Here is a 20,724-nt window from a genome sequence, read left to right as displayed (position 1 = left end):
GTATCTTGATAAGGTGTCCCCCTCAGTTAGCTACTGAAGATCACTGTATGACCTTTCCTGGAGGTGTGTATTTCCACAACCTACTTTGTGTGTTGTCCGTCAAAGCCTAAGTAGCTTTCTTTAGGCTGCACTGCCAAAGCCTAGCAGCAAATACAGTACTCCCAAGTCTTTCCCACTGAAATATGCTTCTTGATCATTGTAGATTATAAACTAACCGAATATGGGACTTAATTTCTCCACAATTGTTAACTACCTTTTATCTGGGTTGATTTCAGAAGTTAACTTTCCTTATTTTTAAGTGGCCAATTTCTAACAATATAGCAGCTCCTATTTTGGTGTTGATTTGAGGTTTTCTATTTAATTTAAATCTAAGAGAAAAATGGATATAAAGACATTTCAGAGGATGATAATTTTATCCACCCTTTTCTGTTTAGGAGTATATTAAAATATCAAATTATTTCCAATATGCAGAAATGCAAAACTGAACATCTTCAAAGTTGTTCTACTTCAGCCTTTCTTGTCTCTTCAGTGGAAAAACAAAGTACAAATTTGAAGACTTTTTCCCCCTTTCTCTTCTTTATATATAAATAATCAAAGTTAAGTCCTAAACAGCTTACTAACATGCTTGGCAAGTGACAACAACAATTTAAGTTGTAGTTTACTATTAAATCAAATTTTGGCCTTCCCTCTGGAAATTGCTATTTTAGAAATGTGAGAACTGTGATTGTGAAAATGTTTTTCAAGCAACAAATACTTAGTGTCACGTTAAAAGATTCCTGGTTTCAATTGGGACTGGCTTTGGCTATTTACAGTCAAGTAACCCTCCTCCAACGTACAGTGGAAGGTCTTGGGGTTTTATAAGAGTTGTTTGCCAAGGGAGCTGGGTTTAATTTCTCCAGAGTAAATTACATTTTTTAAAAACGTGGAATGGGTGGGAACAGTTGACCCCTCTGACTTTAATTTAGACATTTTTATTTGTTTGTACATCACTCCAGAGCAAATTGCCCCACTCTGAGCTTTTCTCCAGGTCTCTTTTCTGCTGGTCTTGCACTTGTCTCAGGCCAAATAAATTCAGGTTGAGATCCTCAACGTTGAGACTTAGGTAAGTCTGAGTTGTTTTGCATAACACATTAGTCAGAGAGAAATAACTGCTGCATCAGTTACACAGCTGCAGATGTGTAGAAACCATTCCCCCTCACCCCCGCTTGATTTCCCCTTATCTTCAAAGCCCACTCTTCTTGCGTAAGAAACGTCTCTCAGTTAAAAATGAATGGAAAAGGTTTGCTGCAAAGTAAAGTGTTATACTTTTGTGTAGATTTTCAAATTAATATAGAAAGGGGCTTAATGTAGACAGTAGTAATACTTTTTCCTTAAAGGTTTAGATATCACCTCTTAATATTTTACAAAAATACTATACAAAGGGATACTAAAGATGGTAAAGTTTTACAATCTAAAACCTTTATAAAAGTACAAAAGTAAATTAGAAAAATTAAACACACACACACATATACATGTATATGTATATATATGATGGTTAAACAATCTTAATTTTACATTTGTATAAAATACAAGTGAAAACCATCTTAATGATGGTGGTAACTGAAATCCTGTCTGGTGCAGCATCAAAACTGTTTTGTTGTTTTTTTTTTAAAGATTTTATTGGGGAAGGGGAACAGGACTTTATTGGGGAACAGTGTGTACTTCCAGGCCTTTTTTCCAAGTCAAGTTGTTGTCCTTTCAATCTTAGTTGTGGAAGGTGCCGTTCAGCTTCAAGTTGTTGTCCTTTCAGTCTTAGTTGTGGAGGGCGCAGCTCAGCTCCAGGTCCAGTTGTCGTTGTTAGTTGCAGGGGGTGTAGCCCACCATCCCTTGTGGGAGTTGAGGAATCGAACCGGCAACCTTGTGGTTAAGAGCCTGTGCTCCAACCAACTGAGCCATCTGGGAGCTCAGCGGCAGCTCAGCTCAAGGTGCCGTGTTCAATCTTAGTTGCAGGGGGCGCTGCCCACCATCCCTTGCGGACTCAAGGAGTTGAACTGGCAACTTTGTGGTTGAGAGCCCACTGGCCCGTGTGGGAATTGAACTGGCAGCCTTCGGAGTTAGGAGCATGGAGCTCTATCCGCCTGAGCCACCGGGCCGGCCCTCAAAACTATTTTTACGTTCAGTTTTTGGTTTTAGTTTTTTAACACAGTGTACAAATTCCATTTAGCAAGATACATTAAAGAAAGACAATTTTGTACATTTAGCAGTTTCAAGTACTTTTGAATGGACTATTTCTAAAATCACTTAGCAAGAGTCTATTAACATTTTGTTTAGCTGAGAATCAGACATCATATTAGGCTTCATAATCCTACGTTAAGTCATGTAGGTGTCTGTTTTGCTTATAATTATAAATAAAATTTGAACCCAAGCATTATTCTTAAAGGAAAATATTTCAATTGCCTGCTTTATAAAGGCAATGCAGAAATCTTTATAGACTATGGAAATTGTAGAAGTTACAAAAGTGACAGAACATAGAAAAACAATCATCTTTCTTCTATAGATAAAACCATAAAGATTTCAGGCACTGTTATGATAAACACATTTTATCAAATATTGAAAAAGTGATCACATCCTTTACTGGCGCTGACAGATTAACTTAATTAATTTCCTAAAAGCATCTGCAAGGTATGCAAGTCTTAGCAGCCAAGAGGAATTTGTCAAATGATAAGACAACTGAAACATGGAAACCATGAAAACTGATGGTTCAAGATGTATGGTCACTCTCCAAAAACAAACAGAAAACAAAAAACAACCCACCTTGGAATTTTACCTTAGTCTATCACCTCATTTCTGCTTAAGTGTAGTGCTCTAAGTAGCCTTATCTGTGAAGACAGTTTCAAGTGGTTGAGCTCGATATAACTGGCCATTTATTCTGCCCAGGCTAGCACATCTTATTAATCAATCAAAGGAATAGGCTGATTGCAGTCTCCCTAAATAACCATGGTGCTTTCTGGCACTACACTTAGACTGACGCTGCAGCCTCTGGTTTTTCAGAGCACGGCCTTAGCATCACAGTTATACGTATTTCCCCCATTTAACTGTACGGATTTGGGTATAATTATTGATTTAAAATTTTTTTTTCTATACTGGTGTAGTGATTCTCTTCAATTTGTGAAACATATCAACTGACACATATAATTAAAAAAATACAACAACCCACCAGCATGTTAGTAAGCTAACCAGTGCTTCTTTAGCGTAAGTAACAAGATCTTTTAAGAACACAGAATATTGTTAGAGTTGTAGAGTCTGGGGACAAGTAGCTGGGAGAAGACATGGGTAGGGAATACATAATAGCAAGAAGAGATTAGACTGACTTCTCTGATTTCTGGAGAACATAAACAGGGTAAGTGGAAATTATGAAGGAATAAGTTTTTAATATTTAGGCTGGGCTGCTTCAAAGTAGTGAATTACCCCCAGGTAAGAAGCACGTCTTCAAAGGCATTCCTGCATTGGTTGGGGGCCTTACCTCCCACGGGGGAACCTTGAGTCGTGATGGCACAGGAAAAATGTGCAGGCTGGGTTGTGGAGACAGTCTGCCTCATACAAATTGGGGAGCCAACCACTGTTGAGCTTTCCCTGAGGGCAGCCTGGCAGCTGTGAAGGAAGGAACACCGTGAAGTTGCCGAGTCTCTTCATTTTCTGAGGGAAGACGAAATCTGGGTTTTTATGTGAGATCTCCTGAGTTTTAAAATGTTAGCAATTAATAGAAGTATTTTAAACACCAAAAATTATTCACAGGGCTGCCAACTCGAGACCTCTGATTTTAGTCTAATAATTTCAATTATAAAATGAAATGATACACTGAAAGGTATAGTTGTGACAGTTGAGAGCTGGTTCCCACAATTTTAGTCCAGTGTTTTCTTGCTTATTATACCCAGGCTGTGTATCCACTTCTGGGCCTGTGAAGAGTCCCCAGTTTCTTTTTTTCCTAATTGTTCTTAAATTCTTTCACTGCCTGGCAGAGTTTGTAGGCCCAACTTCTTGCCTCCCTCTCTTCCCACTCCACGCAAAGTCCTTCACTTCAGGGAAAATGGAGTGGGAGAACTTTAAAAGCTGACCTCCATCCACATGCACGACTAGGTACATTCATATATTATCTCATTTAATGTCCCAAGAGCCCCTACAATTTTCTTATAGCAGATGGAACTGAGATTTAGAAGCACCAAGAAACGTATCCAGTGTCATGCAATCCAGGTTTGAGTGCAGGATTTCATTACTCTGAAAGCCGGAATTCTTTCCACTGTATCACACTGGCTCCCTTTACCTAAAGAGTTGTAATGATGACCACACAACAGGAAGTTTGGAGCAAAGCTTTTCTTTTTATTGCAGTTATTAGTGAAAGTTACACTTTAAACTGAAGCTAAGCAACATTAAAACCATTACTTTTTTTTTAAAATCAAGGATTAAAAACAAATACAACATAGAACCCTTCCACTATGCAGGATGGCAGAGAAAAGAGGGGTGGTTCTGTCACAGGACATTGCAGTGACAGTTTGGCTCAGAAAGAATTATGACAATTTCTTTAACAAAATATTGTAAGTGACTGAACTGCTTAAAAAGTGGCTTCTTCAAGTTTCTCAATCTCAAGCCTAAATCTTTTTGTAGTAATTTTTTGGGGAAGATAAATTAATTGAAAGAAGAAAATTTACTCCCAAACTTTAGATACTAAAAAATGTACTTTTGTTTAAACAACTTTATTTGCCTTCTGCTCATCATAATTACAGTCTTCAGGAATTAAAATGACAATCAAATCCAAAGCCTGGCCCCCAAGTACACAGTGATAGGATTCAGCATTAGGTGTTTCTGATTTTAGTGATTACAGATATTGCTCCCACCCCACCATATAAAGTTCCAATTTCCTCTTAATAAAATGTGCCAGTCAAGTTTAGTATCATTCAGTATCTTATCTAGTCCTATAGCATATTACAAACTCAGACTCACCCCACTGTTTTAAATGATGTTACTGTGTAACCAAACATTAACAAAGGAAGGCTTATAGACAGACAATTTGCACTTCTGCAGTCTTCAAATTACTACAGTCAATTGCTCTTACTTAGGAAAAGCCAACAAAAATAGAAGTCCAGGCCAGCTGTCAGACAGGATAGGGAAGATGAGGAGAGAGGTTTGAGCGTCCCATCATTGTACCATGCTGACACTTGGTATCAGTAGAAATATTTGGCAAGAATAGTTAGTGTGGAAAAGAAGGATGGAAAAGAAGTTACTCTGATTTTATGTAATAATTCAGTTTCAAAACATACTGATATCGACCCCCAAAAATAGTTCACATCTGCAATACAAATAGGCACACACGGTCAAGATGGTTAAAAAGTAAAATTTAAAAGGCTATTTGTCCATCTGCAGGACATCTGCAGGTGGACCCACCCTCCCCACATGTTCTATATTTACATTTTACTTTTCAGAAAAGCCCCTTTAAGAAGAGTGCTATTTCCTCCTCCGTTACTTAGGATTTTTAAAAAAGCAGCAATTATCTAAAGTGGGAGCAGTTAACAATGCTTTAGGGGTGTGCATTTGTGTGTAACATAAGTGTTCTCTAGAGTGAGTGGTCAGATTACACTGGAATGGTTATATCACAATTTTAGTCCCCCAAACACTAAAGAAACATATTAGTTTTTCTATATAAACTTATGTAATACACAGTGTTATAAACATAGTTTACACACACACGCACACATACACACATACCACTGCTTCCCACAGCCTATGAATGCATCCATATACTAGTCCACAAGAATGATCTTTATTCACAAGATACAATAATACTTTTATGGGACTATAACTGAAGAGAGACATTAAAGCTACAAATCACAGCAAAAACTGTTTAAAAGTATTCCTGATATATCAATGTTCTTAGCCGTCTCACTCAGCAAGGTGGGTTTTTTATTTTCCAAGCATGAATCTCCCCAACTTTTTACTTCCAGTACTTGCAATTCTCATTATTCTATAAAACTAAGACAGATACCACCTATGTTAGTGAGGAGTTAGAAAAGCCCAATTGCCTGCAACAAGGGGAGGTCAGCATCTATAGAGATAAAAAAGAAATGTTGAAGGTATTCATACCCTGTGTACCTAAAATGCATTCTTTTTTCTTAAACATAAACAAACCCCAAAACTTGTCTGTTGCAACAAGGAATTGCTTACATGACCTGTGGTGATGTGCCCTTTGTTATTCCTACAAACATGATCCCCGACCCCTGCCCCCAGGTGAAATGGGGAAGCCTATGGAAATGTAAGGTTCTGCCCAGGATCCATAAGGATAACTGGGTCAGACACCAACGGGTTGTCTGATACCACCTGCAGATGCACTTACCACCTCAGATTGAATTAAAATGAAGAAAAAAACACCTTTTACTATATTTTAACTTTTACAGGTACATGGTGATTGGAAAGCAAGGTTCAACTCTGCAAAGTGATAAGTGAAATAAGCACACTTTCCTTCTGAGAACCTAACCCCCTACTCCAAAACAAGGTACCAAAAATCTGCTAAGAAACAAAGGGATAACTCTCTGGTTGTAAAACAGCCTCTGATGCCAACACGTAGCAAAAACTCCTGAAGGCAAAAGGCAACGTTAATTTCTGATTATCTAATGGTTTCACCACATTTATCTACCTCAAAATACAATCGCAGCTGCCATAGCACCACTAAAAGGAGTTTGGTTTTTGAAGTTACGCAAGGATTATTATAAAGAAAAATTCAGCTTGTGCACTGGGTATCTGGCAGGGGAGAAAACAGAACAGGATACGTTTATAAGTGAACACCATACCATAATAAGGTCTAAGTTTCTCTTATACCGGTTTGATAAAATGATCTGTGGTAATTAAAAAGACACTTTCATAGAGGCAAACTAAATGAACCCTTCATACGAGATTATATTACCTTGAACTTCTGAAAGCTTTTCTTTTGGAGAACTCAAGCACTGTCACAAACATTATCCTATTCTTACAGCAACTTTGTGAGGTAGGTGAGGGCAGGTATTATTACTACTCTTTTACAAGGAGAAGCTAGGCACAGAGAGATTAAGGAAACTGCCTAAAGACACTGGGCAAATTAGTGATAGAGCTCTGACTAAACTCCAAGTCGCTGGCTTGTGTTTTTGAGCCCTTTCTAAATTTTCCAAAAGCATCAAATTCTCAACAGTATTTTTCCAGTTGTGATCTTCTGAAAGTTCCTGCATTTGAAAACACTATGCCTTCTCCTTTATAGCTTAGGCTTGACTTGGAAATGAGTTATAAAGTATTTTTTTAATATGGAATTTTAAACACACCAAGAGAGATATGTGAGAGATATATCTATTTAACTAAATTCTGGATAAATCAATATGCAAATTAAGAGGAAAGAATAGTCTAAGTGTTCATTCAATATAATTTTCATATATTTAAGAAGATGTGTCAGAATAAAAGTCACAAACCTTTTAAAGTTTAAATCAGTCTGATTCATTAAAACCAGAAGCTGTGTGACTTTTCCTTAAGAGTTGAGAAGGTTGAAATATTACTTTCAAGAAGTATTTTATCACTTTGCTATAACATTGTATTTCAGATATATATTCTGTCCACATCATCACTCTCTAGCTAGCAAAAATTTCTATGGCTAAAGATCATACCTGTGGCATTAACACTTTTACTCTTCTCATTGAAACTAAAGATAATTTCTAGTGACTCTCGTTCTATCTTGTTTGTTTTATGCCTCCCTATTTATTTTTAACAGAGAGAGAGAGAGAGAGAGAGAGAGAGAGAGAGAGAGAGAGAATGAGGGTAAGAAGAACTGCATGATTCATAAATGATTACATTACAAAACAGGATGGCACTCAAATAAATAAAAGAAGGGTCTGTCTAAATGAAAAACTTTATAACCCAAATATGGAAAAAAGTGCTCACATAGTCTCTCAATCCAGCTGTAACTTGTGGCATGTGATCCTCCTTCCTCCAAGTATTTTAAAGACTCTATTGTTTACTCATAGTAGAATTCTATATAAACTACCTCTCAATCCCTTTTTTCTTTGTTTTTTAAAACAGGAGAAAGGGGTTGTTCCCTGGGCTAGGAAATGAGAAAGCTCCTGCAAAACTTCTAAAGAATCTTACAGGGACAAACCATGAGAAAATTCCAGTTAGTGCTTGCTGTTCCCAGTTTTTGAATTAGAACAAGAGCACATGTGCGTTTGCAGATTCATCACCAATACTGTGCGGAGATATGTGCAGTTAATCACCATTGGAGAGCCAAGTCCACTGTACTAAAACCAAAGCTTCCTCTTGTTAGACTCCCTGGGACCAAACTGAACCCATTAACCTGGCTGGACTGTCTGTGTTAGGCAAAATTTCCCCTTCATTACAACCTACCAGTGTTTTTCCTAAATCCTTCATCAAAAACATTTTCATTACAGGAAAGACTAGCTTGTGTGGAAAGGCCCTGCTTGGTGCAGTCTGTGTAAAGGGATAAACAAGAGAAGCCATGATGGTGGCAAGGCCATGGCTCCCATTGAAGGATAAGCACTTCATTTAATTTCTTTATTATAAATCAGGAGCAACTTCCAAGACTCTTAGAATTTAATGGGAATAGATGCAGCATCACATCTGAGATGGCAACATGAAATACATTTAGGTAGAGGCACTCTTCTTAGGTCTTTTCTGTAGGTTCAAGTAGCAACAGTCTCTCTGTTACAATGTGGTTTGTGAGGACTGGACAAATATTAAATAACTGTCAGGTTTCTGTCCAAGGATGCCAGCAAAGAATGCTCTCCCTCATTTTCCCCCTCACTACATGCTCTCGCAATCCCATGCGTCCATTGCTTTACGAAGACCATCTGCTTTCATAGGTTCTTATAATACAGAGTCATATCTGCAACATCTTTGTAGAAAGACTGCTTCCTTCTTTGGTTCTAAAAATATTACTAAAGGGTCAGATTAAGGGATTTCTGTTTGTTTGTCCTTCCAACTAATGGCATGAAGTAAATAAAGATGGAAAGACTTAGGCATTAAATACCAGAGTCACCTCCCTCTCTAGCCTCTGGCGCAACTTCTTCAACTTCAAACATAAAATTATAGATGTACATACAGTCAATTTTTTGGAAATAATAAAACAAAAAAAAGCAAAGTTCTAATGACTGATGACACTCCCATCTGTTTTTTTACTCATGTAAGACTGTTCATGACAGTTCCTTTTTGGAGTGATTTATTACTTAATGCACAAATATTTCTTTCTTATAGAAGAGGCAAGTGACTATAAATATGAACAAGTCACCAAGTACTCTGCTGTAGTAATTTAGTACTGATGCCAGGTGCCTTGATTTATGGAGCCAACCAGTTAAAAGAGCAAAATAAGCTCTATGTGTCAGGTTCCTATGAGCTTTCAGAAGGAAAAAAAAAAAAAAAAGAAAAAAAAAGGACTATTTCCACTCGAGGCTGCCTTAAAAATATTGGTCTACACGAATTATATGCCTGTCAACCTAGAAAAATGTTGAAACATAATGAATAAAATTATTAAAGTTGTAAGCACAGTAAATATCGTTAAGAGGGGGGCATATACTTACAACAAAAATATATCTGACTACTTGAAACAAATTTAGTTTTTATTTAGTAGCAACAAATTGCAATAATCGGAGTAATATAATCTTCAATTACTACTTGATGTGGGGGCGAAGGAAGTAGCTCAGAATAGTATATTACAAAACATAAAACTACTGTAACTGCCAAAAATGCAAAACGAAACGATATGGCTAATGTCTATGTGAAATCTCATGCTGATTCACTTTAAATGTAAAATTTCACATAATATAAAAATAAAAATTTCCCAATTATAATTACTTGAGACTTTCTCATTTACCCCCTTCAGTAGAAGAATATAGCACAGCAAAATGTCATACACTGAGCCCCGATAATATAGAATTTAAAACTCAGAGGATAGGATAAAGTTTACATTTTAATCTCTTACAGAAAAAATGGCTTACCAACCAAATTCACAGTGTAAAAATACAATGGAAATACTATATCTGCTTAAGAGAATTCACTTTTTTTCATGTACCTTTATAAAAAGTTAGTTGCCAATATAAATAAACTTGATCTATTCACTAGGAAAATGGAGTGACCATATATGCTTGAAATTAATGTTCTATAATAATACTTTTTACTGCCTTTCAATTAATTAACTTTCATAAATTATTACTTTGTTAAATTTTTAATGAACTGAAATACTAAATTAATCAGTCTTTATCCCTGGCTCTACATAGACACTTAAACTATGTTTCTTCACTGATGCTTAGGGTTGAATCAACTTTAAAGCCTGCTAGGGAAATGACCAGGATAGACAATCTTATATAATTATGGGGGGGGATCCCATTTCAAAGTCAAATATCAATGACTTCTGGATCATTTGCTATTTGTTTTCCAGGCTTATGAAAATGGTATCATAATCCTAATGCTGGATGATGTGACCATTTAAGTAGTTTCAATGTAGCTGAAGTTAAAAAAAGAAATGTAATAATCATTTACTGACAAGTTGCCCCAAAACTGCTGATCAGGTAAAATTAATCCAATCTCTTAAGGGAAAGATATCTAACTTACAAAAAATTCCCACCCCCCGCCCCCTTCCACATTTAGAAATCTGTCTAAAGACTGTCTTTAATGCCCACCATATAAACAACATTAAATATTCTAAGTTAGAAAATAGTGTTAATGGTTTATTGGTAAAAATCCAAACCCTAGACTTTAAAGAATTAGTAGTTTGGTTGGTATATTAATATTCCATCTTAATCTTTGCTAATATTACAAAGAAAGAGGAAAAACTAGAAATATCTATAAAAAATAAAATACCTTAAAACCAACATCTAAGCAAAATACAAAAGTTGCACACAAATTGCCAATAAATATAAACATCACAATACAAAAATTAATTATTAAAAAAATAAACTCGTAATTGCTATTAAGACATTACAAAAAATGAAAAAGTTTAATGTGCATGTATATTTGCAAAAAGACACAGTACACTCCAAACAATCAATATAATTTTACTATCATTATTACATAATGCAGCATAACAAGGTTACTGAGGTGTGGTGTTTTTTGTCTATTCTTTTCTGGAGGAATGCTCACCAAATTCACAAGCAAGAACTAGTTAGGTGATCATTTACTGCTTCCTAGTCTGGGGGAAAATGGCCTTCTGGTAGATTATGAAATTTCTAATAAGTATGAAAGAGGAACGACTATTATCCTTCTATTTGCTTATTTCCTCCAAAGCCCAATTTTGCATGTTCTATCTCTAATGAACTGATCATATCCTTTTAGATGTACTGTCATCGTTTTTCATAGTTGCCCCATGCTAGAAAAAAGAATCATTTAAAATATTTCTTGTTTCCTAAAAAAGAAAACTTCCCCAAAGATAGAGACATAATCATTTTACTTTTTCTTTTAAAACTGATTGCCATGATGACTTGGCTCTCCCTTTATAAGCAGTCTTCTTTAATAAATATTATTTAGAAAAGGTTGCCAATAGATATTTACAAAAGGGTCAATCTTTGCAGGGGATGAGTGGGGAGAAAAAGGAAAAGTAGCCTCTGACTTTCTGGCAAGTTACCTTTCCATTTGGGCACTTGCTACTTTACCCCATTCTTGTTAAAAAGTTAAGCAGATTTGCTGTTTTATGTGTCTTATAGATTACCTTCAACACAGCTGAGAACTGAAAGCATTAAAAATTTTGTTTTCAAACTTACAAAATACATTTGGTGAGCATTTACCTAGATACTTTACTGAAAAAAGCTTTACTTCATTCCCTTGGACCAACTTCAAGACAACAAATCAACATTATTTATATGAAACTGTCACACTCTTGGAGTTCTAAAATAATTCATCTTTAAAATTTTTAGCCTCGTGCTATTTGAAAAATAAAAATCTACAGCACCATCTTCTGAAAAGGCACTTTCTAAGAACCACCTTGCTTTAAAAAAATGATTAAAAAAAACTTAATTCAGCATCTACCCTGAAGAACATCCTGCTTTACTGAGACCCTAACATTAGATTTTGGTTACTGATTTCAAAAAGGAAAGGAGGCCAATGGCTGGATGTCTGATGTAACAGGATCTCAATTTTGTCACAGTTTGTTACCTGATAATACTTCAACAGGTTTCCTTCTCAATGGAAAATCTCAACCCTCTATATCAAATTTATTATCTTTCTATCTTTAATTCAAACCAGAACCTTTAATTTCCACTTAAGTTAAAGTTCCCTTTTACTTTCTTTTAGAGCAAAAGATTCTTGAGACTTAATTAACAATAAAAAAATCTAGGGTACTATCTTTGATGAGTAAAGAAAAATAAAATTCAAAAATAAAATCTAGCAGTAGATAATACACAAACCTTGACCATTATATCTTAGTTAAAAGAAATTATTTTGACTGACATGGAAAACTATAGACTGAAATGTACCATTTTTAAAAGTAGGAAAAAGTAAAAACTATTGTTTCCCTTTGTGAGACTTTACACATATATATGGAGAGAGAAGGAGAAAAAGAGAAAGAGACTGATTTATTTTCCTCCTAGGAGTCAGCTTAGGTTTCACTAATCACAGCATCAGTTCTAACATTGCCACTGATCAAGAATGTTCTTAGTATAAGCAGGAATTTTAAAAAATAAGATTTTTTTGGAGAAAACTCTCACATTTATGTAGTACTGATTTTACCCATTCTTCTTGGCTTATTTTTGCACTCCTACGGAATCACAAAAGTCCTTTACATAATCCAATGGTAGGGAAATAGGAAAATAAAGACAGACTCTAGAGTCAGGGTTATACTGCCACTCAGGAAGGTCTCACTTGATATAAAATCTCCCAACTAGTATTACTGAAGCTTTAAGATGTCCATGAATTTTCAAAAAGAATGAAAAGGATTAAAACTTCATAGGGATAAAAAATCCAAAATAAAGCTGCTAGGTCTATGAAGCTTGACTGATAATTCATAAAAGGTAATTTAAGTAGCAAGTTAGTGTTAGGGGCAAACTATCTTTAAAAGTATTCAGTAGGAGAATATCTAAGATGATGAGTGAAGCAAATATTTAACTCAGGTTTTATGACACTGAATAAAAATTATGCAGAATTGTCAGTTAAGCTTCTTAGCAAAACATTACTATCAAGTCTGAAAAAGCAAGACTACAAACTACTCTAGCTAAATCCAAGTGGCTAGCTTCATCAATTTCATAAACATTAACAAACACCCTTGGCAAATTCAAATTAGCCTCTGAAAACGTCCACCAAATTCCTTAAATAATGATTTCTAATTCCTGTTCTATAGTCCACCTAACTACTTCAGATCTACTACTGGCACTCTCTGAGTGTTCACCGTTTCCTTAAACACTGAGATCCTTTGCCAGCCACTTTACTGAATGGCAACTCAGCTTTTATTCCTCGAGACATACCTTAAGTCTGTCATGACTGAGTTTGTCATGAGGTCTGTCATACTAAAATCCGTTTTAGTATAAATATACAAGTAAACATCAGGCAGTGGTAGGTCATTAGAGAATCTAGTTTGGAAAACTGGTATAGATCTTTAGAAGGTTGGGAGTCCCTATGCTAGAATTTAGAGATGAATCTTAACCAAGTACCTTCCAAAACATCCAGACCATTCCTACTAGAATCCCTTCTAGATTCTCTTCTAGGAATAGAAATAAATTAATAGGTTACAAACAGGGAGATTTCCATAGAAGAATACTTTTTATGAGAAACTTGTTAAAAGGTAACATATTAAGAAAAAAATAAAGGGCATCTTTACTTCTGTGAAAATACGCCAAAAACCAGTACTGAGGAGGTTGAGGTACCCTTTTTCAAAACTGCTAAAGTAAAAACCCACATGTCTGAAACAAAAGAAAGAGTATCCTGATATTAAATTGAAACTAAAATGGCAGCACCCTTTGTTACTTTAGTATTTCATGTTCTTAATCTTATTTAGGGGAAAAAAAAGGGGGGGGTGTCTAACACTAGCCTTGACTGGTGCTCATTTCCTCATTGTTTAGTGCAGTAATTATCAGAGTCTACTTAAATAAATATAGCAGCTACAGTGTTATAAATGTGTGGTCCTCAATGCCAGTAACTTGATACTGTAATATAATAACACCTATCAGCACTTCACATGGACATATTTGCTATCCAAAATATACATTAAACTCCCAACTCTTCTTCACATGAAAATCAATTATATCATTTGCTGGGACTGACATTTTAAAGCCATTCTTATAAATCACAGAAAACAGCAGACCAAATTTAGCATTCATGATCTAGTTAGTGAGCAAGGGCAGGAACAGAAAGGTCATTTTGAGTTTCGTGGCCATTGAATTCAAAACAACTTTAAAAAAAAATAGATAAATAAAAGATCAGGAATTCTATGCAAGAAGTACAATAATGAAAACCAATTTCAAAAAGTATTTGCCTCTTAGTCTTTTATCTTAAAATTCTAAGCACAGATTTCTTAAAAGTAAGTTTGATATACCAACTTGTTAGTAAGCAAAATAGAAATATACTATACATATTCTTCTAAATCAATCAACCTTAAACGAGTAATGTTGAAATTGTAAGAAAGAAACCCTAAAAAAGAACTCACTTCAAAGGTAAAGCTTTATATGAAAATTTTTTTCTTTCTCCTCTGTAAAAGTCCTTCCAAATAGATTTAAATTATGGGCTTCATTCTAGCGCAGGTGAAAATAAGTAACTGAAAATTAGGTAAAGCAGTAAACAGGGAAAGTGTATCTACAGCTCTTCCCTGGGTCCTAAAGTTTCCCACATGAAACTGCAACCCCCACAGATAAAGGAAGATGTTTTACTCATATTGAACAAGCATACAGCAATCAAGTTTTTACCATCTAGGACACACCGTTTTCTTCTCTTGTTCATGTTCCTGACTACTATATTCAGTGAAGTTTCAACGTAAAAAAACAAAAACATATATATATACATATATATATATATATGGTACAGAAATTTTTTGGAGGAGGAGGGAGGGTTGGGAGAAAAAATGTACATACTATATAAATATTATCTCATGTAAAGAACTTTGAGACAGTGTTGTAAATTGCATTTCAGACACTTCAATATAATAAACATACAAAATACAGTACTTTCTTAGTTTTCTGGCAGAGGGACAAAAGATTTCATACCTGTTGGAGGACATGGGCTCAGGTTTTAGGCTCAAAATACAGTAAATTGGCAATAAGAGTGGATTACAGGTAAGAGAGGAACTATAGAGCTAATCCATTCATTTTCATGAGCAGATGGAATTCTGAAAGGTTAACAATGCCCACTGGAAACAATCTGTAATATTTATACTATGAACCAGTGCAAAAAAAAATTTAAAATGCATTTTCATGAGTTAAAAAGTGCAAAGCTCCCCTGAATCCAATGTTACTGGTGAACTTGGTTTTGACAGCTTCATAGTACTTTTTAATACCATAAAGTGAAATCAATAAAAAAAAAGTTTTCCAAAACTTTTACCCACATTTCAGTGATTTAACTCATTTAAAATGTTCAAAGTCCTAACTGTCTTTGTCACCATAACCCTAATTTTAAAAGGAAAGTCACTGGTGATAAATTAGCAAAAATTAAAAAAAATATATCACATTTTCCTAATTCATTTTAGTTAATGAAAATGGGTACCTAACCAGTATGATTTCTCAATAAACATGATTTATTTTCAAAGAATTTAAATATCTTCTAAATTTTAATCTATTCATGGTCATTTCTTAAATCAAAGTTCAACTTTATTTTTAATATTCATAGTCAGACTCATTTAGGATATTAACTTCCTTCATTTTCATTATGATTTTTAAAGACATGCTTTAGATTTGAAAATTACAAAACTTTCCTTCTCAAATTAAGGCGGTGTTACTTTGCTCTTTTAAAATTATGGAGGTGCCTGTTTCTCCCACTATCTGTGGTAAAGACGTCAAACAGACACAGCTTTCCTTTAAAACTGCTTATTGCACTAAAAGACAGCAAAAACAAGTTGTCAGTTCTTCAAATAAACACGATTATATTTCCATAAACGATGTTGCCAATACAGTTCTATAATTATTAAAGCACTATCCTAATAAATAGAAAAGGAAGCTATACTTCAAAACACATACATATATGTTTATATATACACACATACATATATATAAAAATATATATATGAAAATCACATTAAGGTATGAGAGGCAGCAAGTAACCTAGCAAAAAAAAAAAATTAAAAAAACCTCAATAACCCCTTCTCTCTGTCTACCCAATTTCAGAGGCCTCAACCCTACAGGGTTCCAATCATTTAAAATATTTACCCTTTATAAAAGCTTTAAGGGATTTCCATGTATAACCCATAGAAACAGAAGGCTTTTGAATACATATCACTTATAGAGAGAAAAAGTTAAACTTCTGACAGGTTTTATATTTATAGCAGCTTTAACAAACTCACTAAAGAAAAAGAATAGTTTAGGTTGCTACTGCTTATGTACACATTGCACAAATGGCAAATGTAAGTTCAGAGCTGGAGGGGGCAGACACAAACTCTCACAAAAACACATACACACATATGTGTGTGTGTGTGTGTATGCATACACACAAACACACAAACACATATATATAAAATAACTTTGTTTCTTAAGTAAGCAATATCAAGAATTGAGGACTCAGAATGGTACATGAGACAAGAGACAGGAGTGGGTGTGCAAAATGAAAGTCTGGTTTGTCATGCTTCATATTCAAATGAACCAGATACATGAACATTTGAATGTCACTGGTAGGATTAGGGAAAAAAATATAGGCGATAAAGGCAAGGGAGGTAGAGACAGAAATAAAAGTGGTGGTGGGAGGATAATAAAAGGGAAAGGAAGTTCCCCAATGGAATGAACTATAAAACATACACAAAGAACATATATATCTATTATCAGTGTAGATCCAGATATATATGCATATGAAGTATACATGTATATATTTAAAATATACACAGATACCTTTTACAAGAATACACGAATGCACATTAATTTTTTTGCACACGTAATTGTGAACAATCATTGATTATTCATGTAGGCATGTTTTTTTTAAAACCATCATTTACCTTTCCTTTCCTTTTTTTTTTTTTTTTTGCAAAGATAGTTGTGCTGCCAAGCAACTTGAGGTAAAGGCATTAAAAGGGTTAGACTACGAGAAAGTGAAAACAAAACAATGGCGACACTTCCTACAGGAGATTGCACAAAAAAGCAGTTGGCTGGTTTCATATTGCATAATGGTGCTGTTTCTTCATGAAGTAAACAATCTTCCTAGTATCAACATAAAAATCAGACCCTGGTCCCCACAGTGTTGGTTTCTGTATGGCTGCAGGCATCCCCACCTAACTGACTCCACTGGAAACATATGTTGTATGTTGATTCATCTTTCAGTTCTTCCTCTCCGAGAACATCCTTGGACGTTTTAAGCAAAGTACATTGTGCGTAAGGTATCTTGGTGAATCTGTACAGCCTTGGCAAGAGCTTGTGGATCTCGCCCATTGCTCTGTCCTGAAACGTGACTTCCTTCAGCACTGTAAAAGAATTGGCAATGAACACAAAACAAACTATATTCTGATGTAATAATTCTGGAAAATATTATTTGCTGTAGAAAACTATAAGAATATTTTAAAAAGTAGAGGCTGGTATAATGAATTCCTACATGTCTATAACCCAGCTTCAATAATTAACTCAAGGCCAATTTAACTTCTCTCACCGCCTAGGATTATTTAAAAGCAAATCCCAGATATCCTATAATTTTGTCAGAAAAATCACTTTTATTATCAATAATCTCTCCCTTGAGTTAATTTGGTAAAGCAACTAAATCATGATATCATTCTATTACTAATAAGCCTAGATTGCATATTATAATGGGAACCCTTATCTTGGGCACTTAGTTCTATCATTGCTTTTCATATGGATCACTGACTCCTCTAATAGCTTGTAGAACTTTACTTTTAAATGGCAGTACTTATGGCAAACAGAGAGGCACATACTGACATGGAAACACTTAAACAAATTTCCCAAGAAAATCCTAACATCTAGGCCATACTTAGATTTGGGTGAGAGTCTGTATTTGTTATGCTTTTATATTACCTGTCATGTTCTTTGTCTACGAGATGATATCTGGCTCTGAATGCCACCAGGTGAGCATAATACGCTGGTGCAGGTATAGAAACAGATCGTGTACAGCGCACATAAGTGTGGCAGAGCTGGTAAGTTAGCAGCTGAAGTTCATCTGCGTTGAAACAGTTATCATCCCATAAAACATGATAGTGTGAAGGACGGCTGGTACCCTATAGACAAGGCAAAGACACATTCTGCTGATTTCTAAACTTTTCAATAAATGTTCAGCACAGACTAAGTTATATAAAAAGCCAGCTTTGTACATTAGTAAAACATATTCTAATTTAACAATTGATTAAAAAAACATTTAGTTGATTCTGGGCATATATCCAAAAGAAGTGTAAGCAAGGACTCGAACAGATATTTGCACACCTATGTTCAAAGCAGCATTATTCACAATAGCCAAAAGGTGGAAGCAACCCAAATATCCACTGATGGATGAATGGATAAACAATATGTGATATGTAATACTACGGAATATTACTCAGCCTTAAAAAGGAAGAAATGTTTTTGATACATACCATGTGATGGATAAACCTTGATGACATGCTAAATGAAATAAACCAGTTACAAAAGAACAAATATCTGATTCACTTACATAAGGCACCTGGGGTAGTCAGATTCATAGAGACAGAAAGTAGAATGGTGGTTGTCAGGGGCTGGGGGAAGGGGGAATGGAGTTAGTGTTTAATGGGTACAGAGTGTCAGGGAACATGAAAAAGTTCTGAAGATAAATGGTGGTATGGCTGCGTAAGAATATGAATATACTTAATGCGATGGAACAGTAAACTTAAAAATGGTTAAAATGCTAAGTTGTATGTTACGTATATTTTACCATAATAAAAACACCAGAACATTTACTTGAGCTCCTATGTATTAGTACTGTGTTAGGTACTGTGGAGTTAAAGAAAAACAAAGTCAAAGGTTTCCTGTCTTTTGGAAAACACAGTTTGTAGAGGAGTAGAGGAGACAGAGCGTCTACAATTATAAAACAACAAATAAATGGCTATAATACTAGTGGCACTTGGTCCCATGTGAAAATACCAAACGAAGTAATTGTGGGGTAAGCCTTGGTTCTTTACCAAATGGGAAATGAGTGAGATTTGGCCTTTTGGGAGATAGTAGAGAGAATGAACCACCTTAATAAAAGCACAGGGGCATAACATTTCATGGTGTACTTGGGGAATAGATAATAGGCTAGTATGAACAGAATATGGTACATGAGGGGAAAAAGATGAAGTTGAAAAGGAAGTTTGGAATCAGACTGACGGACATGCTTAGGAATTTGGATTTTCACCTATAGGTGGCAGGTTTCTTCTTTTTTTTTTTAAACAGGAGATTTTTTTAGATGCCATGAGATTGGGGTTTTATAAAAGTAACATCAGCAATAATATGAAGGATGGATTAGAAATAGGAAGAAACTGAAAGCAAAGGGAGCAGTTAGGAGGCTGTTTTATTAGTTCAGGTATGAGATGAGGGTAGGAACTAAGGAAACGGCAGTGGCAAAGGAGAAAGATTAACTGGTACTTTAACAAATATTTGAGTATCATTTCTCAGACACTGTGCAAGATTTGGGGGATAAAATTCAAATTATTACCGTATCTACCTCCCCCAAATTATATGTTTATAATGCATACATCAGATATCACACATTCACATACATTCAGTATTGACTGAACACTCACTATATGCCATATCCTGTATCAGGTGCCAGGTACATAGTAATGAATGAGACACACATTCCACAGATGAGACAGATAATATATAAATAAGACCATCAGAAATTGGGCTATAAAGACAAAGGTTTTGGTTAACTACATCGGGGAAACATTCCTGTCTTTAAGATGCAAAATGACCATTTGCATATCCAAAACTTCGAGTAAAAAAAAAAAATCCGTTTAACCAGCATTTCCAAAATTTATTTGAACAGAGAATCTCTTTCACTCCTCTGCAATATTTATTAAAAAGTCACAGTAGTATTCCTTGGAATAAATACAAGGAAAGAAACACTAGGTTTAAAATATATACTTTAATGAGACAGATTTTATCTCAGAAGGTCCTTTTAACTTTGTTTTGCTGACTACCCTCCATGAAATGTAACATTGATGGTCAAAAGAAGTAGATATAGAACACAGATAAATGAGTGGGACAATAATTTTAAGCTGTAAGAGTGAAACTGGGTTTAGTGTATGTGAGATGTATATATATGAAGCTTTAAGATGCAGTTCTACAGTAAGGTACATCTTCCTAAAATTTCTATTCTATTCAAGGGCAAGTAGCCTAAAACAGTTTTGGGTTCCATTCTCTCAGTCCTCCTAGGAATATGGATTCACTCTCTCCTGCTGCTGGAAAGTTTGAGACACACTCAATTAAAGCTTATAATATAATAAATATATTAGCTAACAAATTAATAAAAAGATTTTCAGAAAAGAGTAAGAATAGACTTGAAATTATGTAACTGAAACTTAAAGCTGTAATTCTACAATTAAACTGTTTCACATGCTCAATATCTGCCAGTAAATGTCAAAGTTTTCCATGAAGTGTTATTATCAAAAAGAAA

At 34.9% G+C, this 20,724-nt stretch overlaps 1 protein-coding gene across 7 annotated transcripts in view; it reads right to left on the bottom strand.

The window, feature by feature from the left end:
* Positions 1–13,977: 13,977 nt before the first annotated feature.
* AGO3 (argonaute RISC catalytic component 3) overlaps positions 13,978–20,724 on the bottom strand; it is a 97,121-nt gene continuing 90,374 nt past the window's right edge. For all 7 annotated transcript variants that reach the window (XM_033114704.1, XM_033114702.1, XM_033114703.1 and 4 more), the window contains 2 exons: positions 18,135–18,334; positions 13,978–17,572 (listed from right to left, as the gene is read on the bottom strand). In XM_033114704.1, coding sequence (XP_032970595.1) covers positions 17,464–17,572; positions 18,135–18,334 — 309 coding nt within the window. In that variant the 3' untranslated portion in view covers positions 13,978–17,463. The remainder of the gene's footprint in view (positions 17,573–18,134; positions 18,335–20,724) is intronic.

The sequence above is a fragment of the Rhinolophus ferrumequinum genome, chromosome 9 (assembly GCF_004115265.2).
Source record: "Rhinolophus ferrumequinum isolate MPI-CBG mRhiFer1 chromosome 9, mRhiFer1_v1.p, whole genome shotgun sequence".
NCBI classification, from domain to species: Eukaryota; Metazoa; Chordata; class Mammalia; order Chiroptera; family Rhinolophidae; genus Rhinolophus; species Rhinolophus ferrumequinum.
The sequence above is the reverse complement of the archived record's forward strand: the minus strand, read 5'-3'. Positions and strand labels throughout refer to the sequence as shown.